This window comes from Ursus arctos, unplaced genomic scaffold (genome assembly GCF_023065955.2).
Source record: "Ursus arctos isolate Adak ecotype North America unplaced genomic scaffold, UrsArc2.0 scaffold_10, whole genome shotgun sequence".
NCBI lineage: Eukaryota > Metazoa > Chordata > Mammalia > Carnivora > Ursidae > Ursus > Ursus arctos.
Window position 1 is genome coordinate 65841794 of NW_026622764.1, and position 25814 is coordinate 65867607.

Here is a 25814-nt window from a genome sequence, read left to right on the forward strand (position 1 = left end):
AATAAATAATGAACTGACAAATGAATTCATAAATGCAAACAAGGAAATAATTGCAAATTCAGTTGTACTACTCAATTTGACTCAAGACATTACTTACCATAAATTAGACTTTTAAAATTAGCTCCGCTTCCCCCTTCTAGTTTACTGTTATCTCTGTTCTTAACCAGGTCAAAATTCTAGCCTCTATTTTTTGACCATTTCAGGTGACTACTCTTTTCCTCACAGCTGCCAGTTCCTCTGGTTTCTGGTCTCCCAATTTTTAGAGCAATTTTACTCTTGAGCTCACAGCCCAGGACAGCTATACCAAGTAAGCCTTTGCCTTTTTTTTCTTTTCTGGAACTTTTCTAATTTGCTACTCTATGGATGTATCCAAGACATGTTTCCCATTCCTGCTTTTTAGATTCCCTTGTTCCAAAGTAAAAATCCAGGATTTGCTGGTGTATTGGTCACTTGGGCACCAGAGAAACTGGAACTGTTATCAAGCCAGACATGATTTGGGAAGAGGGTTATATATGTTTTTTTGAGTCTCTCTTTTCTGCCATTATTTTGGTTCCATGTGTAAGTCACCTGCCCTCTGTTACAGTTCATTATTTTAGGTCTTCCCATGGAGCCATGGGCATATTTAGCTAACTTCCTCTTTCCTCAGCACAGCAGACTTTTTGGGGGTAGAGTAAGGATTAAGCAGACATAAGATATGGGTGCCCCAAGGGATGAAAGGATTAAAGAATTTGAGGACTGCATCCCTGTGGACAATGGTATCATTGGCTGTCCATCGGGATAGTTCCAATACTTTATATTTTGAGTTGTTATTTTACGGTTCAGCTTAGGATATTTTAACGTATATCTTTGTGCTAAATCACTTTTGTACTGTTGTACTCACAGGCTCACTTACTCTTGTGCTGTAATACTAACTGGTAGATTTTTAAAGTTCTTTGCAGTTTGTTAATATCAATTCATTTGATTCAAAAACATTTGCTTTCTCAGGCCAGTGGACTCAGCCTACTCTTAAGGAGAATTAAAGTATTGATTGGTCGGTGTTTAACAAGCCCTGCCAAGTGGTTTTATGTGATTTGGTTTAGCAGTCTGCCTCCCTGATTCTTGGTTTGGCTGACAACACTACAGTGCTTTAACCATTGATTTAGAAAACCGAAGAGAATTATTTCCCTTTAATCATTACGAAGCGGTAAACAGCTAGAATTAAAGCTGGAGGAAGGGTCATCTAGTTGCAATTATTACTGTCAGATTCAAAGTGTTTTTATATGAAGGCAACCTCACAGTTCCTTTCATCTGAAGATGGTCTGTGATTGGACCACATCGTGCAAGACCCTGTTCTTAAGGCCTTCAGCATCTTTGCTTTAGAACTGGGTTAGCCAGCCACGTTGCTCTTCCAGGGCTAATTTATCTTTCAGGTGACACATTAAATAGAAGCACACGAAGTTTGAATTCCAGCCTCTGTGTTGTCTTGGTCTGTCAGGTCAAATTAATCATCTAATAGTGTGCCCTTGAACGAGCTGCATGCGATATACATTTAGCTGTCCAAACTGCATCCCCCACCACCACCATTTGAAGTAATCCTCTGATAAGGAAACAAGCTCACAAAGGACAAAGGTACCAGGCAAGTGGGAGAAGAAGATGACTAGAAGAGGATGTGCAGTTTTGTTTTTCAAATGAAGCACTAATGGCAGGCCTGCTCTGTCCACTGGTGGTTGCCAGAGTCCTCTCGTGTATGGCATTCCAGTGGAACTCAACCTCAAAGCGAGAGTAACGCCACCCATGTGGCATTTCTGTGGAACAACCTAAAGAAACATAGGAGGAATATTATGTGTCTTGTGAAGGAATCTAAATATATTCTGAAAGTTTGATTTCCTGGATTTTTTTTCATTATTATAATGGAAGATCCAACTAGTTGTCACCCACTAGCCCAGCCCAGACCAGATCTGTTAGGAAAAAACACACAGAATACTATCTTTGGTTTAGCGCTCCAATGCCACAAAGGGATTGATAAATTGGAAAAAGTTTGGAAAGATCCACGGAATAATAAAAGTAATAGAGGAAAGTGATTTATGGAACATATCAAAGGAACAAACCATGTGTAGTGTAGTGAAGTGGTGGTGAATAGAAAACATGAAGCCAAAAGTATTTGAAGCGTATGAATGCCAATGTGAAGAATTCTATTTCACATAAAGAGAAAATGCTCCCTAAAAGCTAGACATCATGAAATAGAATTAAAATTTAAGCTGTTCACCAAATATAATAGTAATATTAATAGCTAATACTTTTTTTTCTTTTTTTAAAGATTTTTTTTATTTATTTATGTGACAGAGACAGCCAGCGAGAGAGGGAACACAGCAGGGGAGTGAGAGAGGAAGAAGCAGGCTCCCAGCGGAGGAGCCCGATGTGGGACTCGATCCCGGAACACCGGGATCACGCCCTGAGCCGAAGGCAGACGCTTTAACGACTGCGCTACCTAGGCGCCCCTAGCTAATACTTTTTTAAAGATCTATTTATTTACTTGAGAGAGAGAGAGAGAGAGCATGAGGTGGGGAGGGGCAGAGGAAGAAGGAGAGAGAATCTCCAGCAGACTCCCCCCTGAGCGCAGAGCTCGACACAGGGCTCGATCTCACAACCCTGCGATCACCACCTGAGCTGAAATCAAGAGTCGGATGCTTAACCCCCTGAGCCACCCAGGCTCCCCACTAATACTTTTTTATAATTAGAAAATTAAAGCTATTATATCAATAAACTTTTATCAGTGGAATAGCATTTCTCTATAATTTCAGTAAAAGCCTAAATTCTAGAAATCAGGTCTAGGCTGTAGCCAATTCATGAAGAGTCTTGCTGTTTCCATTCTCTTAAATTATGAATTTTGGGTGTTCTTTTATCCATGTTTATTCAGCACTTGTGTACTAGATGCCGCAGTACAACACTGAGCAGAAGCAGAGCCCTGCCCTCCCGAGCTCATGGCCCAGAGGACCAACAATAAACAAATAGCCACCCAGATACACTTAAGATTACAACTGATGTCAGTGTTAAGTAGGAAAAGACAAAGGATATTCCAAGACTTGACAACAGTGACCTTCCCAGTCTGGGAAGGGTGAGTAGGGGAAGTGACATCTCAGCAGAGGCATGAGGAGGAGTTACCTGTGGGGAGGAAGGGGGTTGAAGAAGGTGTAAGGGGCAGGAGCCAGCTCTGCGAAAGCCCAGCGACACCAGTGAGCAGGGCACAAGTTTCATAACCAGGTTAATTTAACTTAAGACCTGACTTGTTCAGAAGACACCAAAATTAAAATGTAGGACAAATGACCTGCAGTTACCCGAGAGAAGCCAGAACTTCAGATAATTCCACTAGGAACATTCTATCCACATGACTTAGCGTCCATAAGGTGTGACGTGCCACATTTATGATTCTGCAGTGTGGTCTGGCCTTGGGTCTGTGCATTTGCATCAGGGGCTGGGACGATCTGCATGGTCATGGAGTTTGATGTGACCACCGCTGTCCTCTGTGGCCGTAGACACATCAGTTCTATGTTGGAAACTGAAAGGATAAGCCCCACAGAGGGGACAGTTTTGGGAAACTCCTGGATGGTATTTTGACTTTGGTGTATCATTGTGTAAAATTCTGTCGAGAAATAAATTTCTTAATTCCAAAAAAGTAATGAATACATTGGAGAGACATTTAAAAGGAGATCTTTCATATCATGTTATCGAGGAATTACAATTTCTAACATTCCATGAGTGTTTCCTCATGAATGATCTTTTGAGGAAGTGATGTGTACTCCCTATGTATAGGGACACTCCTGGGTCACACCCTTATTGAGAATGAACGTAGGCCAACTCTGAGGCGTTTAATAGGTGTTCTGTGGGAGGGGAACATCAAAAAAGTTTAATGAATTAAGTTTAACAGACGCTGAATTAAACAAAGTTAAACACATTTCCTTACTGCCTGACTGATCAAAGTACTTAATATTTTTATATTAATATAAATTGTAAAACTCTTGTAAGGTAATAAATATAGTATTTGGCATCTCCCAAATTTATTTTTTTGGAGAATCCTTTTTTTCCCCTTGAAATACACAATCCTGAGAACCAAATATTTCCTATATACCACTCATATAGGTGATCTAAAATTAGGAAAAAGTCATTACTATTTTTTGGTTCTAGAATGTGTTGCCACTTCATTGCCTTTGTCATATCTACAGCTCTGAGTTGAGCAGATAAGACCATTCACTGTCTGGACTCAGTCCAATTTTTTCTTCCATTTTTCCCCCCGCACATGTACTTTCTCCTTTAGGCACACTGAATTTCTCCCTTGCCCTGAACACACCTTCCTTTCCCCTACTGTACCTTGCACATTTCCCTCTGCTGGAAAGCCCTTGATCCCCACCTGTTATCTCCCTCTGCCCCTGGCTCCACTTTTGCTTGTCAAGAGTCTGTTCGTTCTGCAAAATCAAGTTCAAGTATCTTCTCTGGGACCTTTGTTTTTTCTTCTGTTAAAACATTTTCACCATTATATTCTTATTTATCTGTTTCTCTGACACTTCCCTGCCTTCTGCCTTCTCCTAGCTGAATTTCTTACTCGAGAAATGACAGAGACAGTGCTCCAGTTTGAATACAGTCTTACCTGACACAGCATCCAGCACACAAAGGAAATACGAATGCTGAGTGCATGAACTTGAATTTGTGTATGAATGCATATGTGTGATAAGGATATTCTCCACATTTTAAATAAAACAAGTCAAACCATAAAAAATCTCTCTGATGATGAGCACAACTCGTCTGTCTTTGCATACATTTATTATTGCACTTACAAAGTATTAAAATTAGGTATTTCTATGAGTCATATGGTAACTTTGTCCTTGAGCACAGGGATCTTAGCATATTCAGTTTTCATTCTCAGCACTTAGCATAGATCCTGGCATTTAGTAAATGGCCAATAAATAAATGGTGCTTGAATTAAATGGAATTGAATCTTGCTCAACTCCTTGCTGCTACCCCTGCTGATGTAAAGACTGTCACAGCAAAGTGACAAAATGTGTGAACTCTGGAATGAAAATACTTGGTTTCAATCCTAGCTCTTCACCAGCTGTGTGACCTGAACCATTTTGTCCTTGATTTTGTCATCTGTAAGAAGAGGATGTTTATATTGTCCACTCCTGGGCCGTTGCTTTAATCCTAATCTATATTTATATCTATTTCTGCATCTGTTCTATTTATTTTAATTGTGTAGAGTGTCTGTCCCAAGCCTTCCCAGTGAGGGAACAATTAAGCACTGTACTCTATGAGGGAAAACCTCTAGCCTTCTAAATTCTGTTAAAGGTCAAATCAGAGATGAGCATCATGTCAATAAAGGAGTTAATGGATATGAGGATATAATTTGCATTGTGTAATGGTTATAATCTGCCCAACCAAAATGATTGTAAAATGATCTTATTTCCCAACTTTTAAACACTGTTGTATAGCTTTTATGAAAAATTCTGTAAATGTCAGGAAAAAAAGTACTATACAATAGGACATATTTTGTATTTGTACTATTTTACAAAGTGCTTTAAAATATATATTATCTTATTTGATTCTCCTACAAACTCTGTAAAGAAAACCAGATCTAGTTTTGCAGTCCAGCTGGGAAATGGTGCAAATAAATGACAATGGGCATAATGTTATATACTAAGTATCAAATGCACATTTTAAATAATAAACACAGGATTTCGGAGCATGAAGTTATTCCTGACAACCACCATCGGGGTAAAGATATTATAGAAGAGGTAGAGTTTCAGGTGGGCCTTGGAGAGTAAGATTTAGGCAGGTGTAAAGCAGAAAGGATGGAGGTTGACATGCCTTTGGTGTGTTTAGGGTCATGAGCTCGCCATACGGCAGCAGAGGAGTCTCAGGCTGGTGCTGGAAGCTGAGTCTGGTGGTCTACACTAGAGAGTGGAGGCTTTGGAATGCCATGCTGGCCTGTGCATTCCCCAAGTTAAACTGTCCACTTCCCTGTAGACACCACTGGCTAACATGCTCCATGAATTACAACTCTGATAGCCAAGGAAGGTCTGGAGTCACCCACCCCCAGGGACCTACAGCCAGACACTGGCTTTCCCCCCATTAAAATAAAGCTTTGCTCAACTGCTTCATTCAACAAACAATAACCAGCACCGTCATTATTCCGGCACTATAAAAACAGTCATTCAGCCACTAAAATTTACCAAACATTCCTGCCAGAATTGTATTGGCTATTGAGAATGGTTTTAATAACAGGATTTTGTTCATTTGGTTTTTAGATGTGTTATTACTGATTTACCCATTCAATCAATTTCTGTTTGTGCTGGGTAGAAAAACTGCCCGAGCCCTACTCCCTGGGTTCAGGACAAGAAAAAAGAAAAAAAAAAAAAAGGAAACAAAAACAAAAACAAAACAAAACTACATGATAATCGTGGAAAGTAATCACACACTTTCCTGTTCTAAGTTAGGATTTTTAATTCTGATATGGCTTATACAGGGATATTGTAGAGTCTTCCCTAAAAGTATTCCAAATAGGAAGCATTCTCATCTTCTCTAAGTGGGGTGTGTCTGTGCATGCGGGGTGGGGGGAGGCTAGCATCAGGGTCAGAGGGAGAGTGATTTAAATCCTCTGTTAAGATTTCATGTAACCCCATGAGGCTAATGTAACGTTTTTTCGGTTGTCATACAGAACTCCTGGAGTTAATATGGGTACTAAGAGCCTTAGTACTGACAATTCTGGATAGCTAACTTTGTTTTTACCTTTCAGAGAAAGCCCAATATTTTTCACTTGGTATCCTTAAGTTCACACACACACACTGGCTTCAATCTTTCTTCCCAAACGTCCCTCATATCAGAAAGAAGGCATAAAATAAAATTAAATGTTTTTACCAGAAGATGGTTCTTGTTTGCTACTTTAGGTCTTTAAAGCACACAAGTGCCATTTGTAACCCATTCTCAGAGTAACCTTTTGGGAAAGATGATGCACTAGGTATTGATGAAAAGTGAGATGCTTAGAGCCTTTGCTTTATTTTGTTCCAAATCTGCAGGAATAACAACTATGAAAAGGTTGTTTTTATTAACAATAAAAAAGTGGCAGCAAGAAATAAGTCATGGCAGCAAATTGTCATCTAAGAATAAGCCGAACCCCTTAACAGTGTCAGTGCTTTTTCTCGTATGCAGAATAGCTCATAGCATCTTACTGGCCAATCCCCCAGGGCACAGTGCATTGTTTCCCAAAGCTAACAGCCCCTTCCCCACAGTGGCCACCTGTCCTGGGCCTGTCTCCTTGACCTTTCAGCAACATTTGGTATTGTTTCCTGGAGGACCCATAACCTCCCTGGTTTCCTGGCTTCCATCATAGAGCAGCACCTTGGTACTTCCCTTACTGCTCTGACTGCTCCTTCATGGGCTCACTGACTCCTCCCTGTGCTCCCCACGTGCAGGCACTGCCCCTGGTCTCTACCATCAGGGAGGCATCTCACCCACTCTCAAAGCTTTATCCTCCATAAAAACCAAAGCTATATCTAAACCTGCATCCACCTCCCTTTTGAATTAGAACCCCCCATTCTTGATGCTGTGTTTGCTATTGCCCCTAGCAATAAGTCTCGCTGGCACCTGGCTGGCAACTTGCTCCCTTTCCGTCTCCTCCTCAACCCCCACTTCTGGAATGTGTTAAGTCTCCTCTAGATCATAAACTCTAGTAGGACAACACTTTTGGTTGTTGTCATTTTTCCTTAAACTTAGATATCCTCAGAACTTAGAATAATGCCTGGCATATAGCTGACATGTGGTAGATGTTGAATGAATGAATGAGTGAATATCACCCATCCGTACCCACTACAAACCAGCCTAACTCTCCTCTACATCCTGGTAATCACCTGTGCTTGGGTGACTCTATTATGTATCACCTACACTGGGTGGAAAGAGGCACTATTAATTTTTAGTGTGGAAGGGGCAGTATTATTATGCTGGAACAATAGTCATAAATTTGGAAAGTCTTGGGAAAACCTGGTTGAGTGCTTATTCAAATCATCAGCATTTTTTTTAAAACTTTTCCTCCTTCTGTGTTCCCCTACAGGTCAGCTGCCAAGACATATATCTTGTCTGCTTCTGAGCTTTCCCCTCGCTTGGTCTCCCCTTTGCACCCTTACTCTCTCTCACTTGCCTGTTTTACGCTTCACCACGTCTAGCCTGGTTACTACTAATAGCTCCTTGACTGGCCTTGTTGATCCCTAACCAGTCTCCGCAGTGTCTGTCTTTGCCCATTCTATTCCCAGTACATGTGGCTGCCAGATTAATCTTCCTAAGGAATGGCTACAATAATACAATATCCCCACCCAAAAGAGTTCCATCACTTCTCTGTTAACTCTGAAGTAAATGCAGACTTCTGGTTTTCAAAGTTCTCAACCTTGAACTCACCTACATTCTGTAGGCATACGTGTTGGAGACCCACAGCACTCAAAGCAGCATTGGCGTCACCTGGGAGCTTATTAGAATGAAAGACTTTGGGACCCTACCATTAGACCTGTGGAATCAGAATCTACATTTTAGCAGGATTCCTGAGCAATACACATTAAAGTTTGAGAAGCACTGCTCTAACTTTAATCTAACAGGGAGGAATCACAGTTCCAAAATCACAGCCCCCAAATTTCACTTCCATGCTTTGTTCATACTGGTCTCTTTTTACAGGATACCTGTTCACACCTTCTCTCCTCATTACAATTGTATTAATTTTCCAAAAGTAAACCTCAGCCATTATATACTCTACAAAACCTTTTCTGAAACAGCTAGTATCTTTGTGTTCTGTGAACATACCATAGTATTTAATTCCTACTCTTACTACTATCTCACTTACCTTGTATCAGAGTTATTCAGGTACACAGTTTACATACATCTGCATTCCCACTATATCATAAGCCCAATGTAAGCAGGGACTATCTTTTTTTCTTGTGGTAAAAGGTATATAACATAAAATTGACCATTTAAACCATTTTTAAGCCTACAGTTTTGTGGCATGTAAGTGCGTTCACATTGTGTACCACCACCACCATCCACCTCCAGAACTTTCCTACTGTTCCAAACCGAAACTCACACTGCAAACCACGGCAACCTCCATTCTATTTTATGTCTCTGAACTTGACTACTCTGTGTGTGTGTGTGTGTGTGTGTGTGTGTGTGTGTATAATCATACAGTATTTGTCCTGTTGTGTCTGGCTTATTTCACTTAGCGTGATGTCTTCAGAATTTATCTATGTCTCAGCATGTATCAGAATTTTCGTCCTTTTTAAGGCTGTATAATATTCCATGGTACATATATACTGCAGTTTCTTTATCCAGTCATCCGTCAATAGGCAGTTGAGTTGCTTCCTCTTTTTGACTATTGTGAATAATACTGCTGGTGTACAAATATCTGAGTCCCTGCTTTCAGTTGGGTGTACACACAGAAATGAAATTGCTGGGTTATATGGTAATTTTACTCTTAATTTTTTGAGGAACCTCCATACTATTTTCCATAACAGCTGTGCCATTTTGTATTCTCATCAGCAGTGCACAAGGATTCCAGTTTTCTATATCTTCACCAACACTTGTTTTTTTCTGTTTTGGGTGGGGCATTTTGTTTTGTTTTGTTTTGCAATAGCCATTCAAATGGAATGGTTATGAGATGGTATGTCATTGTGGTTTTGATTTGCATTTCCCTAATGATTAGTGATATTGAGCATCTTTCCATGTGCTTATTGGCCATTTGGGTGTTTCCTGTGAAGAAATGTCTGTTCAAGAATTCTGCCCATTTTCAATCAGGTTGTTCGTTTTCTGTTGTTGTTGAATTGTAGGTGTGCTTTGTATATTCTGGGTATTAACTCCTTATCAGATATATGATCTGCACATATTTTCCCCATCCTGTATATTGCCTTTTCACTCTGTTGTTAGTGTCCTTTGATACAGGAACTGTTTCCATATCCCTACTATAGTGCCTTCAAATGGTATCTGGTCAATATTTGTATTTTCAGTTTCACTGAGTTTTTAAATGATGCTTAATTAATGATTTATCACCTTACTTAAATTTATGATAAAATCTAACTAAATATAAATTAACTTTGCTTTAAAGTTATTTGGGACAAATCCAATGGGATTGAGGAACTTCAAATATGATTGTGAACATTTTCAGGCTTGAACGCTACTAAGATACATAAAGGAGGCTTCAAAACACTGTACTGAAAATTTCCCATCACTGTTCCTAGATTTAGAATTTTGGCAACTTCCACAGGGAGGCTTTGAAAGTTAATTGCTCTTATATGACAAGAAAGAGATGAGAAATTATTTGTGGGACAATCAGATGAAAGTTTCAATTCTTATGTTTGGCTAGGGACTGTCCCATGATCAAAGACAGATGGGAAATAGAAAGTAACTCTGAAAGAATGAATTTTCAGGGAAGTAAGGATGTTTATAAAAATTCCGAATGTTCCCTGAAGCATGACTCCTGTTGGTCTTGCTCTAATCAGAGGCATCATTAATATGACAGTAGTGAATTAAAAAAGCTAGTGAATATTTGTAAGGATGGTAAAATGAAAGACATGGTAGGTTCTTCATGATTTCTGAACTGCATTACCTGGCTAATTTATAAGCCAAGAAAACTACTAATAATAAATAGCTCTATTAACAATTCTGATTCTTTTCCTTTCTCACATTCTGGTCTTTCTGCTCTGTGATTTATTTTTAGTTGAAAAACTTTCTACCACAAATTATCTTTAGGCTATAGAGTCACATTAGTTGTGTACTGCTGTGATCATGTGCCCTCTGTAGACAGCTTAATGGAAATTCTGATTGTTCTGGTTGGTTCACATTTGAAAGGGTAGCATAAAACTTCTTTGAGTAATTAGCACAGCATCCCAACAAAGAGTTAGTTGATTTTTTACAATAAAAGGTCAAGCAAGAGAAAGTCATTTAGAAGGCAGAAGAGATTGCCTTCCTGGGGTCATTTTTAGTCTGAATTATGAAACAACTTCAAAGGCATGAGTCAAGCACTTAGTATTTCTGGTGCGAAACATTGCTACTGAGCAAGTGTAGTTCAATGACAAGATCTCTACTGGATTAACATAAATGAGAGCTAATAATGGTCCGTTCATGCACATACGTAGGTGTATTTAAAGGGTATGTGTCGGTAGTTAACCAGGGTCATACTTAGCCTTTATTTACTCTATTTACTCAACCCCTGACTTTGTGATGAACGATCCATCTGGAACAAACTTTTTGTGTCCTTTCAGATATATAAAGGTTACACATTTCCCCCAACTGCTTAATTTAATGCTTTAAACATTTTCCCCTGACTATTCTTGACTCATTCACTTACCTGTGCTCTGAAGTGATTTATCTGATTGTTTACATTAAAAGAGGTTAACAGGAATAGAGAGTTAAAGCCAGGAATATGTGAGCTTTTCTAACTTTGATTAGTTGTAACTTAAGTCAAAAGTCTGGCAGGTGTTTCTGAGACAAGATCTATTGTTTTAAGGCTCTTTGAGCCTTAGTTGGAGTTTAAACAAATACATTTTGTGACCACCTTTTCCCAATTTCAGTACTGGAAAAAAAAAAAACCACAATAGTTATTGTATAAACAACTTAAATTGAAAAGGAGAAGTCCATGTGTTGAGTATCAAACATGTACCTGAAATCATACAGTTTTAGAAAAGAGACCTCAGAGGTTAACTGTTCTGTTTCTCTCACTTTACAATTGAAATAAATGAGACCCAGTGAGTTTAAGGGACTGACTTAATGTTATATAGCTCACTAAGGGCAGCCCTAGGATGAGACTCAGGAACTGGGAGACATCACAGCTCAGTGTTCTCACTATTATGTATCATCTTCCTTCAGTTAATCCTTTTCATAAGCCCTATATTAATCAATTCTCACCTTTTTAATTCGAGTAAAACGTGTGTATCGATGGACTCAACAAGTTGTTCCTTTATTAAACACTGAAATTTTTCTTGTCCTAACCTTCCTACTGAAAGAAGAATGCTAAAGTAGCAAGTATTTTTGACAAGGTAACAAAATGCTATCCAGTGTGAAATCCTTAATGACGTCAGTCTGAAATGCAGAATAGTTGATATCTACATACACAGAAAGCATATGCTTTCTTAACAGTTTTTCAGAAAGGACATAGTATTAACAGATGTTTAAGCAAAGCAGATGTGGAAAGAAGAAAAGAGCTGACCTTTTCTATACAGTATGCTTTCAGGTGCTAGTGAGGATGAAAATAGACAAGACTTAGCCTTACAGAATTCCTCTCTGCTAAGATGATAGGAGCATTGACAATGAAGAAGGAAAGAACTGAGAGTTAATAAAGTCCTTCCTCCTATTAAGAGTTATGTGAACATGTTTTATACTAGTTTATTTAAAGATGGTATGAATTCATCCTAAACTTTGAGACAGATTTTAGATTAAACTAATTATTAGCACTTTAGTTAAAGAAAATATATCAAATCAAAGCAGGGGAACATTCAGAAGCGATCATTTTGTTCTGCATATGAATGTTATGCAAAAACTCAGGTAATCTCCTACCTTATAACTAAACATTAAAATAAATCCCAGGACATTAAAAAAAATGGTACTAGGAGGTTTTCTCTGTATGTTAATTTCCTGTTGCTGAGAGTACTGTAGTGTGGAAAACTGTTCCCTACTGCCCAAATCCAGCTGAATATGCGAAGGGTATGGCAAGATTAAAATTCAGCCTAAGTGATATTAGCAAACTTTTACTGTATTTTAATTTCTTGCTGTCTTTCTGAAGCTAATTATGCTATGCAAATCAGTGTCTCCTATTCCCCAAACTCAGCTAAGAATGAAAAATGGAGCCAAGATTCAGCAAAATTGGCTCATAAATTCAAAAACTAATTTCCTCTTCTAGAAGGATCAAAAGTGGTAAGTATAATTATTTATAATCGATTAATGTCCAAGAGCTCATAGTGATAGATAGTTATAGGTGCCTGTTCCAAATGCTTTATAAATATGGCTTTATTTAATATTCACAACAGTCCAATGAAGTAAAGTACATTATTATCCCCATTTTACAGATGAGACGCAGAGAAGCTGTAACTTGTTCTAGAAAGTGACAAAGCTAGTCTAGAAAAGATAAAGGCCATGAAAAATATGCTTATGTACCTTATCCATTTGTAGTAATCTGAGCTATCATGATAGTTTATCTTTTGAGTACAAAATCAGAAATATCTAGAGAAATTAAAAGATTATTAATCTATTGATATTTCTTGAATTACTTGACAAATATTTACTGAGGACCAACTGTGTACTAAAACCAAGGATTCTCTATTAATTAATGATAAGTAGCTCCCAAAACAAGGGAGATTTTTCTTCCAACTGCCTTCAAAACAAACTTTACCTAAAATATATATAATGTACGTCTATGTGCCTGAACACAGACACACATTCTTTAAACAAAGAGAAAGGGAGCTTTCAGATACAAAGCCTAGAACAAGTGTCAGTTCATTGGAAGACATATACATTCCCAGGCTATGTTCAGTTTGCCTTGAAGTACTAGACCTGCTTCCAGACTTTGTTCAGGACAGTTAAAAAATATCCATTAGAAAAGTTTCTTGGGGTGCCTGGGTGGCTCAGTTGGTTAAGCATCAGATTTTTGACCTTGGCTCAGGTCATGATCTCAAGGTTGTGGGATCAAGCCCCATGTTGGCCTCCGCATTCAGAACTGAGTCTGCTTCTTCCTCTCCCTCTGCTCTCCCCCTAACCACGTTCTCCCTTTCAAATAAATAAATAAATAAATAAATAAATAAATAAATAAATAAAATCTTTAAAAAAAAAAAAGAAAGAAAAAAGTTTCTTGACTTACATGCAAGTTTTTTTTTTTTAATTGGAGGGGGCATTTATAAATTTTTTTCATAGCCACCATAAAGGGCACTGAAATGGAATAAAGTTGACATTTTTTCAAGGCATTTGAAGGGAGAAAATCTCAGTAAGAGAAATAACCATTTCAGTAGAAAAGACCAAATTTAATTTGGCTGTGAGGATTGAGAAGTAGGTAGGCTTTCAGCTGGGTCAGCACACAAAGCAAACAAACACCTACAGGGGCCACTGCTAAATGCCTTGGTGCTTTGAGAAGCTGAGAACCACAAGTGGGAGAAAGTATTTCTGAACTGGTGTCTGAGATGCCCAATGAGACTAAATGGAAATAAAGATATCATCTCATTTGAAAGGTTATCAGATAAAATACAGGACAATACAATTATAAATATTGCATGGGACACACTTCTCCTAAAAAATGATTTGTGGTTTATCTGAAATTCAAATTTAACTGGGAATCCTGGATTCTTCTTGCTAACTCTGGCAGCCTTACTGATTCCCAAGCCTTCCCTTGACTCCTTCCTCTGGTGTCTCTCATTGTCCTGATCAGCGACTCCAGGAAGGGATGTTTGTGGTGATGGCAAAGGATGGAATGGGATGGTATCTCTAACAGAGACTATTGGCAAGGCCTACCAGAAGGCTCCTGAGTCAGAAGCTGGAAACTCCTGCCTATAGAAGTCCTTGGAGGACGCATCAGATGTTGGGCTGGCTCCTCACAATACCTGTCTCTGCCCGGGGATGAGTCAGCCTGCCTTCATGTCCACAGCCTGCCCCCCCGCCCTTATTTCTGTTCAGGATGGCTCTTAGTCTCAAGTTTTTTCTAGTCTGCACTCTCTTGGAAGACTCTCATGGCACAGGGTCCACAGTCTGTTGTACTTACCCTGCTGTCCCAGCATCAAGCACAGAGCCCAGGACATAGTAGAGGGCCAATGAATGTTTACTCACCTGGAGGTTCTCAAACGTTTTTGTTGTTGTTGATGTTCTCCTGCTAATAATGGTAAGGAGGAAACTCAGATAAAATCATTCCCTCCTAAGCCCTCATTATTTCTCTTTATTTTTAAAAATCCATAAGGAAAGACAGAATTGCACACAATACCATTATATCGTGTGCCCAGCATGGCGTCTGCTATATAAGATGTAAACTATTTGTTGAGTGAATGAATGAATGCTGATTATGATATTTGAGTATGAAGAGGGCTGGCATAAGTTTTATCTGCATTTTGTAGGAATAACTTCCATCGAAAGAGCTTTTCTGTATTATAGAGCTGGGCCAGGATGGGAGAGGGGACTGGTTAGATGTTACTTGACTTGGGACATATTGAGAAGAGATGGTGAAGGGGTGCCTTGAGGAAGTGGGGAGAGGGATTACTCATAGGGTTTACTCCCCTAAGATAAGAAGTGTTTGAAGTAGGAGGAGAGACTGGGGACATAGGCAATACTGAACAACAGTGATGGAAGGAGGAAGGGGAAGGAAATCGCAAACCCTGTTATCAGAAAGGGGAGGAGGGCTCCTACAACTCCTGGGTCCTCTGGGCCCTTTTCCCAAGTGGCCGTATATCTCAAAGTGACAGGTCTAAATCAATATGCATTAGTTAGGGACTACCAACAGTCAGATTACTAAATTCCTATTTTCGCATAAAACTTCAAACCTTCTTAAATGTAATTCAATTTGAAATACTTATCACATTCCACTGAAATCTTTGATACGGGCAAGATAAAAATACTGTGAGTCACAACTGAGTTTTCCCCCAAATCTTCTCTAATTGGCTTACATTATACAATAAGGTAAAGGCATATCAGATCATTGCCATTTTATCTTGGGATATTTTCCCACCAAGATAAAAGCAGACATAGAACAGGTTAAAATACATTTAATGAGACCGCACTCAAGATTTAAGCAAATGGATATTAAACCATAAAGAATGGCTTTTCATACCTTAAGAAGTTTTATTGTTGTTTTTACTAGTTAAAAAAAATTGTTTTCCTTCCTTTTTTTAAGAGCTACTCACCTTTGGGAAGAGATGGTTTCAATCTTTTCTTCTCTGTTGTAGTTAACTAAAACGCTGCTGTCTTGGACTGAATTTAATTGAAGCCAGCCTATGTGTGGCATTGATTAACTGTTTAAGGCAGAGAACTGTCTTCAGGTTTCAAAACTCTGCTTAAAGTTGTTGCCCACATATATGCCTTATTAGAAATAAATTGAAAGAAGATCCAGAAACAGCTGGAAACATTCTTTTTCATGTCCCACGTACATTTTGTAAAATAAAAAGACTTAAGTCATTTGGACTATGATATATCACATCTCTGACTTGATGAAAATTCTGTTTCCCTTTTTCTTGATATATTATCTACATAGTGACAGAAGGGTGATGAGTGTTCATGCTGTTAATGCTGTCATTAATCATTTTGCTATATACTTATTTTAATGTATTTTTAGGGCAAACTTGGACTACTGGATACTTATATAGTACTCTTTTATAGGACATGGATAACTCCTGTCATAACCTTTAAAAATCCTTCATAAAAAATACTTTTACCTCGAATCCGAAAGGTTAGCTTTCATAATAGTTCATCTTTGAACCCCCAGCAATAAGCTCCTTTCACTAAATGTTGATATAATATCCGGCCTATCAAGAGAAATCAGTGTTGAATGCTTATGAAAGGCATAGAGCTGTGCAAATGTGCTGTTTTATAAGGCATTAATCCAGAGATCCAGTAATCTGTACAGTGAACTTTATCTTGACAGGTAGATCAACCCACTGCTAAGTAAAGCAGCCAGACAATACTACCCTTGTTGTGAGCTGCAGGTGTTTCAGAAGCTGGGTGAACGCGGGAGAAACCTCACAGCCTCAGATGGCAGGAGTGAATGGTGGTGAAGGAAGCAAAGCCTGGTGAGTTGGTTAGGCAGGTGCTTGGGACACTTCAAGGAGAAAATAGAAATCAAAAATCAAAAGCAGGTGCCTGCTAGGTTTTATGGCCTTACTAGAAATAATGAGAGAGCTAACATTAGGAACACAGATTAAAATCATTCTTTCTAAGAAATCTTGGTTTGGAAGAACGAATTAATGCTTTGGAAATAGCCCTGCTCTCAGGATTAATTGTGTCCAGATTAATTACAGGGAAATCCTGTTAAATCTAAGAACAAGCGTATTTATCAGCCTCAGAAGTATTTATTAAATCCCTCCAGTGTCTGTGACAGAGTTCTAGCCTCTATCCTGCCTTTTTTAAGCAAACCATATAATCTTAGGAAACATTATTTGCAAGAATTTTTAACAGTTGTAACCAAGTGATATGTCTGTCCATATAATTCACTTACAGAGCCAAGTTTAAGCTATTCTGTACCTATGATACTGTACATAGGGAGAAAAAGCCGTTTACCCCTGTGACAGGAGTTTCCAACCAATAGTATTAAGAAAACAGTTACTTAACATAAAAGAACCAACGGGTGAATATTTTGTCACACCAATAATATCTCTAAGGTGTTATTTAAAAACATGAAAGTGGAAAAATAAAATAAAACCATTAAAGAGAAATTAGGAAAATAACAAAGAATTTGTGAGCAGGGATAATTAATGTCTCAAGTGAAAACGCTTATGGTTTGTAGTTATATCAAGAAAAGCGTACTGAATGGACAGTAGACAGACCAATATGCTTTCCTGGTCAGACACGTGACCTGCAGTGAATTTATAGTTCATACATGAGGGTTCCAGATGGCTTGATTGATTCTTTAAGGTACTAAAAGCTGAGGGATTGCATTTTGTATTTGGTTCACCCATGGTTCATCTACAAAACCCATCTGATGAAATACGTGTCATTTCATCTGCTAGAAAATCTTGTGATTTTCCACCACCTAAGGGTCCAGTGTGAAGAATCTCTAGCCTTGCCACCTTGCTTTCACTTCCCCGTCAGGGCTCTCTCCTCCAGCCCCGACTGCTCTCATGCAGGCTACAGAGCCCTTCTAGTGTCGTTTTACCTGTGACAGGGAAAGAAATGCAGGGACACCAGCTGTGCGATGCTGACGTGCATGAGAAGTGCAGTTTGATATTGCTTCGTGACCTTTGCCCAAATTAAAGGTGCTGAACAATCCCTTTCCCAATTCCTATTACTCTCTCTCAATTTGCCAATTTGAATTCTTTGAGGGTACAGACTTTTTGTTTGGCCCAGCACCCCAGACCCTCCATTCCCTTTAGTCTCTTTTCCTTCTCTCCAAGGGGACCAGGGTCCTTTCCTACTTGAGGCTTAGAGGAGCCTAAATCAATTTGTTTTTGTGATTACCTCCTGCTATCATGAGAGGTGACCAACTGCGCCTGACTCTGGGGTTTTTGCCTCCAGGTTAAATTCTCCTAGTTCTGTTCTCGCCACACGACTTTGGTATGTGGTATTGGAACCCTTCTCTGTTCCTTCTGGCTTTACTTAGCTGCTACCTTTCTGTTCTTATCCATATCCTACAGTTTTTTCCCCCTCTTTTCTTTTTCTTAATCGTTATTCTAGTCCCCGTTTATTTATTTTTTTTTTTAAGATTTTATTTATTTGACAGAGAGACAGCCAGCGAGAGAGGGAACACAAGCAGGGGGAGTGGGAGAGGAAGAAGCAGGCTCATAGCAGAAGAGCCTGATGTGGGGCTCGATCCCATAACGCCGGGATCACGCCCTGAGCCGAAGGCAGACGCTTAACCGCTGTGCCACCCAGGCGCCCCTCTAGTCCCCGTTTAAATCACACACACTTTAACCACAAGAAAGTCATATTTTCCCCTAGATAAGACATTATTGATTTTTTGTTTTACAGTACCGTATTCCTAGTCAGAGAATCCCAAAAGGTTTATGTGTTAAATTAGCAGTATACTCTTACATATTAAAGCTAACCCACTTCATTTCTATTGTATATTTAAGATAGTGATAACTATCTAAACTATCTACATTTATACATATTTTAATACAGAAAGCCTTAGATTCCAACCCTGGTTTGGGTGAAGGGAGGGAGTTAATTTATGACAAGATTAACTTTCTCAAGTCAGAATTTAGAGGAAAAAACCGCTAAGTAATATTTTAAATTAATCAGTTTGAGTAAATATTTGAAAGTAGTTAATAATATTACCCATAATGTATTACTATTATTTCCTGTCATTCTTTTTTATTTTATCAGTTGTGCCTTAGGACGTATGTGTTTGTATCATATCTACTACTTTCTGTCTAATGGCTTGATGCTCAATATTTCAATGTTTGAGTGGGTAGCAAACACATGGACATAGCCATCTTCCCTAGCTCACTCCTCAGGTCAGGCCCTATTTCCATTTGTATTCATTCAATAAATATATAGTGAGTACTTACCATGTATTGGGCACCATATTCCGGACTGGGGATAGAGAAATTAAAAACTTACTTCCTATCCTCAAAGGGGTCATGATCCAATGGGGTAGTGAAATAGTTACTCTCTGGAGATTAGGTAGATCTGTGAAAAGGAAGAGCCAATGTGTTCCAGGCAGGAGGCATAAGTACAAAGGTATTGAGGCAGAAGAGGGTGCGGTGCATTCAAGGAACTGCCAGTTTCTCTGTTTTCTCTGTGAAGCATCAGGCAAGTGTTGATGCCAAGAGCAAGAGGGAAGAAAGTGTGCGTGGCTTATGGGAGGTACCTAGAATAGGTAAGTTCAAAGAGACAGAAAGTAGAATAGAGGTCACCAGAGGCTGTGGGCAGGACTGAGGGGAGAGTTTCTCTATATGAATACAGAGTGTTTATTGAGGACGAAGAAAGAGTGTTAGTTACAGATGGTTGTGATGTTTATACAACACGGTGAATGTGATTAATGTCACCAAATCGTATACGATGGGCCGTTGAAATAATAAATATTATTCATATTTTACCACAATAAAAAATGATTTTGAGTGTGCATGGCTGTAAGGAGAATGGGGAGGTTTTGAGACAGCCACAGTGGGGAACAGGAATGAAAGCCAGCCAGAGACATGGCGCCGACAGTGCTGGCAACTCTCAGTCCAGCAGCGTTGTGTCACCTGTCCCTGCAGTTTTGCGATTTCATCCACAGCCTGTCGTGGCCTGGAGATAAGAGTGGATACAGGGCCTTGGGGAGACAGGTGTGGGAGAGCTAGAAACTGAAACAGCTGTGTGTGCAATGAGAAAATGCTGAAGAGGCTGGCTCATGGACTTTAAGCCAAGGCTTGGAAAGGCGTAAGGCTGGAGAGGGACTGAATAAGTAAAGGAAAAGCAAAAGCAAAAGATCTTGAGACAAGATGAGGAATGCTGGAAAGATCCAAGATCATCATAGAAGCTGAGATGAAGGTTGAGATTTTGGAAGCATAGCACTGTGGGCGGTGACTTAGCCCAGGGTGTGTCCACAGGGGTGGGTGTTAAGGGATGACAAAGACCCCAGCAGTTGTGAGTCGAAGGAACTAAACTCTCCAGAAGATACGGGACAAGAACATGTTGGTCACATGAGCTTTCGTAGCAAATGACGTATTGTTTATTCATTTGTCACATGCATCCATTAAGTGTCCACTTTGTACCAGACACTGCCCTAGGTGCTGGGAACAAGAGTCCAGGAAGAAAGACAAGTCCCTGCTCTCCTGAAATTTACAACCTAGTGAAGGGGCAAGCTAGGCAATAGCCAAAATAAACACAAAATGTCACGTGGGCATGCGCTGTGGTCAGAGTTAGTGAGGCTTGATCACGCAAGAGGGGCACACCGACGTGGTCAGGAAGGGCCTCGAAAGAAGCGAGAGGTATGCAGAGACCTACAAGTTAAGAAAATCAAGTTCAGTCATCCATTTTATTTATTTTCTTTGAGAATGCCATGTGCCAAGCACAGTTCCAGGCACAAGGAATGCAAAGATACATGAAACAGAGGCCCCGGTCACACAAATAGAATAGATATGGCAATAATAGCCATGAAATCCGGAACGATCTCCCAGACTCCCAGGATGGATTTGGACTTGTAATTTTTCCTAATTAATATCAGGAGGTTTTATTTTCAATGATACCTGCAAAGTATTTTACTAAAAATAAATTATACTAAAAATATATTATTAGTAATGAATGACCAATGGGGCACAACTGAAGTGATAAAGAAAACACAGCATTACCCCATATGGAAGGAAAAAGTGCTCAACTAAGAGAAGACAGGAGAAAAATACATATTACATGAAAAAAGTAATTTCCATTGCCCCAGAAACTCTTCAACATAACTCCCTTTGTATTCACCACATTATTATAAGGCGCTAACAGGAAAACACTTAACATTTGCAAAATCAGCTGCTTTTGGACAACTTCTGTTGAAGAGGTACATTTTGAAGTTTACACTTTTTAAAATATCAGAAATTGAAATATACTTTATAATATTGTTTATACTCACTATAGTGTTGTTAGTGACAACAAGAAAGTGTCACTGGGTATTGACAAAAGTCAGTCTTTGTCCTCGTAGCCCCTCATTGCATCTGAAAAAATCAGGGACTAGGGGACCCAGAGTTATTTTGAGGTCCTCATTTCATGAAAATGGGTTCAACCCCAGAAATTTTATTAGATAACCAGACTTCTTCCAGGAGCTTTAATGAAAGATTTGAATACAAGTCAACTCTAGATTACTTTAAATAATGAAATAGGCTTAATCTCGTGACTGACAGAGATGACATTTCTTAAGTGATTATAATGTATTGTCCCACAACCTCTTAAGTTCTACGAACAAGGGAGGAAAAATACTATTAGCTTAGATGGTGAGGGGCAAGGGGGAGTCAAATGAGAGCTGGAATTGGCCACAGAGATCAGCCTTGAGTCTTGGTTCTGCAATTTATTAGCTGATAATCTAGTCCTATAACTTTTCTGAGCCTGTTTCTTTGCCAGTTTTTTTTTTTTTAAAGGTGAATGCCTACTTCTTGCATTTGTTATATTAGGTAATCTATACAAAGTGCTTTATCCTGCATAGTGCTTACCTAGGGCAAAGGCTTATTAGTGAAAAAATTCCTAAAGTTAATGCCATATCTAGTCAGGTTAAGTAACAAGTTGGGAGTTCTTGCTGAGATCTCACCAAAAGATTTGCCTCTAGAATGTGGAATATGCTGCCTATCTTTAAAGAGGCCAAAGACTTGCTCCGTACCTATCTGTGGAGTAAGTAGAATGGCAGTGGGAGGTTGGCCCAGGGAAGGGGGTGAGGGTCCCCACCCCTTCCGAGAGTCCACACCACACACTTAACGGCCTTGAAATCATGTCAGCAGGTGGAACACAGGGCCACCAGAGAAAAGCTGTGTCACTCAAGATAAAGACATTTGTTGAATGAATACATTTTTTTAATGTATTTAAGTAGGCAGTGTACCAGCTCCAAACGTAGATCGTCCCCAGTGTTTCCTGTTATCTACAACAGCTTCCATTGGGATAGCATTTTGAATTGATAAGCCTCTCTCACATATAGTTTAAGTCTGATCAGGGCAAGTAGAGCAAATGTTCTTGTCTGCATTTGACAAGTAAGGAAACTGACGTTATGGGAGGTTAAGTAGCTTCCACCGGTCCTGCGACTCATCATTCTCCTAGCTGAGATTTGAATTCCAGTCTTATTCCTCCCCAGTTCATCGCTATTCTCTGCCACTCTTTAGTGTCTTCTTGTTATTTGGTATGATGCTATGCAAAATTTAGCTGGACTGGAATCTCATGAGAATTGCAGAATTGATGTAGGCCAAATAATGGTAATATAGCTAACATTTAATGAGTGCTCATTATATGACAGGAACCATTCTAAGTATTTTCCATGTTTTATTGCCCTGGATTCTTGCCAAAAGCCCTCTGAAGGAAGCACTATTATTATTCCCATTTATAGATGCCAAGGCTGAGGAACAGAAAAGAATGGTAACTTGTCCAAATCACACAGCCGGTTGGTGGGAGCCAGGGTATCCACCTGCCTCCTTTACTTGCCTCACCACCTTACTGCCCAAGCAAGCCAGGGAGCTGCCTTTCCCAGCTCTTCAGAGGATATGTTTCTTGACCTTAAAGAGCTCGGTAGCACCAAGATAGTGCTTCCCAGTGTATGTTTGAGTGTCCCCAAAACATGCTGAGGTCTAAAACTAGCCTCTGTATACGGGCAGTCATCGCAAAATGGATGAGTCTTAACTGGTCAATTTGCCTGTATCAATGTAATAAAGCATGGTTGTGTAGGAAGTTACATTTGTTCAAACTTTATGGCTGAATAAACAGGCTGAAGAATGCCGCAGGGTGTCCACAAGCCGGCATCAAGATGATTCCAATCTCTAGACACTTCTTCCATGCCAGTAGCCTGTGAATACAATAAGTGATTTGTGACACACTGACCCAGGATCTCCTGTGTGGTAATCATAGTCCCCAAACCATACATGAAACATGCAGAAAGGAATTACCATATGTGAGAAGAAATATTATGACATGGCATTAAGGCTGAAGATTCCAGGCATTTATCAGTGTACATGAGGAAAATACTAAACATAGCCAAAGATTTTGATCGGCAATGCAGAGCTCACAGCTAACATTAAATTTGCTTCCAAGAAAGCATGGAGCCCAGCAATATTTCAATTAACAGAACAAAACCCAAAAGCAATCACAACTGTTAGCGTTAGAAGATTGGCAGATTCAGAACTTGGCAGTGGGGCACTAAGACACACCCACTGGGACAGGTACAGATTGGTGACGATGAGCTAAGGAGCCGGCATGAAAGCCAGCTTCTCCAGAACTTTCAGCAACATTTTTTATGAGGAAATAAATAATATGAGATTGCATTTTGGAGTCTCTATAACAAGACCCTGAAATGTAGCCTGAAGGGAACACTGAAGGAATGGCTGCCACATCACGTTTCTCTGGGAGAAAGAGCATGCATGGAAAGAATCACACTGAGCTCTTTACCCTTCTATTGTGCAGTGAGGGGAAATGGGTCACTGTAAGGAAGGTAATTTCCTACAATAAAGCTGAAAAACAACATGAAATAATGGGTCATAACCATAGGCTCCCGACAAAGGTTTGCAGGCCTGGTACAGTTAGAAGAAATGGAATTCTTTTTTTAAGCGAGGCTCAAAATACTCAGCATGTGAGCAGAATATACTTCTCCATTCTTTTTTTTTTTAATTTATTTATTTGTCAGAGAGAACGACAGGCAGAGGGGGAAGTAGGGTTCTCACTGACCAAGGAGCCTGATGTGGGTCTCGATCCCAGGACCTCAGATCATGACCTGGGCCAGAGACAGACACTTAACGGACTGAGCCACCCAGGCATCCCTACACATCTCCATTCTGAGGTATAAGGAGTGATGGCACGGGATGGGTTGGATGAGAAGGGGGAGTAGGAGAGATAAGTTAATAGAATTGCAGAGTCATTGGCATTCTTATACATAGGAGGGTGGGTGGCAAGTCCTGCTTCTTACTTGCGGTTGTGGGTGCAATGGTGATGAGTCTTAATTATATAGCATTAAGAGAAGATGAAGAAAAAAAATATCTTTTTTCTCCTTTATAGCCAAAGTTGTTAATCGTAGTATTATTTGTAATTTCAGAAATTTGGAATGAAATGTCCAAACTTGTGAAGGTTTTAAAGTAAGTTATGATGTGTCTACCCAACAGAAATGTACGTATTCACTGAAAACTGTATTTTAAAAAACTCAATAGACAGGGAACATTCTCACAATCTAGTACTAAGTGAAAAAATTTTCAAAATTTGGTATGAAAGTTATTCCAGCTTTTTTAAACATGCAAAGAAAAAACTGAAAAGGAAAATTTTCAGATGTTATCAATTTTACTGGTTCTATTTATAATTTTCTGTATTTAAAAACCATAATCATTATTATGTATTCTATATTTAAAATTACTAAACTTGACATAAGAAAAGAGAGGGATAATTCATGATAATGAAGCAGCACAGCCACAGGCATAATTAAAATTTATATTTATACTAAGGAACAGACCCTAGTAATAACCAGTCATCTAAAACTACAATAGAATATATATTCAGTCAGAAAAGGATCCCACTATGGGCTGTTCAGTAAGAAAGGCACATGGGATTCAGAAATAAATGTACTAGTCCCAGCAGGGGGAACTCAGGACTGGGGGATGGGGGACAGGGTGGCTGAGAGAAAACAGCTACCCACAGTGCTCTGTGATTGCTGGGCCCAAGGTGTCCTATAGGAACATGGGAGAGGAGGAACACACCAGTCACTGGGATTTGTGGAAGGCTTTCAGGAGGAGTTGACATCTGAATTGATTCCTGAAGGATAAGTGCAAAGAAGGGAAAAAAAAAGTAGAGGAAGGTCTGTCAGCAGAGGGAATGTATAAAGACAGAGCTGAGTGAGGGCAATAGCTTTCCAAAGTGAATCTCATAAAAAGAAATTCGGGGGAGGAAAGAAGAAACTTGACCAAACTCCAGTCCATTGGAGATGGAGAAGCAGAGAAAGATTGAAATGATATCAGGAATTCTGGAGGAATTTAGAATGCGTTTTAGGCATCTGTCTTGGACATGTGTGTAACGGTCGGTGGCATCAGCGGGTAGCACAGGAACTGGAGAGGGAAGAGCAGGTTCTCGGGGAGGATTTCAGAGACACCCATTAGTAAGGCAAATGATGCACAGTGCTGGGGTATGATCATGCATTCCACAAGTTTTTACTGAACACTACTGTCAAGGACTGTTCTAGGCGCTGAGTACGCACCAGTGAGTCAGGCAGACAAGGCCTCTGCTCTCATAATGCTCCAGATTTGCCTGGGAGACAGACCACAAACAAACAAGAAGATGTCCGAAGTGATACGTGCTATAGAGAAAATTATAACACTCGTGGATGCCACGAGAGGAAGTAATGAAGTTATTTAGATTGGGTGTCAGGAAAGGTCCCTTAGACGGCTCAGGAAAGATGAGGGATAGGACAGCAATGTGATAATGATAACGATAGAACAGCAGCTGCGGGTAGCATTCACTGTTGAATCCTTTCTTGGTGCCAAGTGGATTATTTCATTAAATCC

At 39.5% G+C, this 25814-nt stretch overlaps 1 protein-coding gene across 8 annotated transcripts in view; it reads left to right on the forward strand.

Moving 5' to 3' along the window:
• STARD13 (StAR related lipid transfer domain containing 13) overlaps positions 1-25814 on the forward strand; it is a 513739-nt gene that overhangs the window by 254854 nt on the left and 233071 nt on the right. Inside the window, exon 5 of one of the 8 annotated variants that reach the window (XM_057309255.1) lies at positions 16604-16748. The exons of 6 other annotated variants lie outside the window; for them this stretch is intronic. In XM_057309255.1, coding sequence (XP_057165238.1) covers positions 16724-16748 — 25 coding nt within the window. In that variant the 5' untranslated portion in view covers positions 16604-16723. Of the gene's footprint in view, positions 1-16187; positions 16749-25814 lie in introns of those variants that run through there. One more of the 8 variants, XM_048215631.2, reaches the window with a different exon arrangement.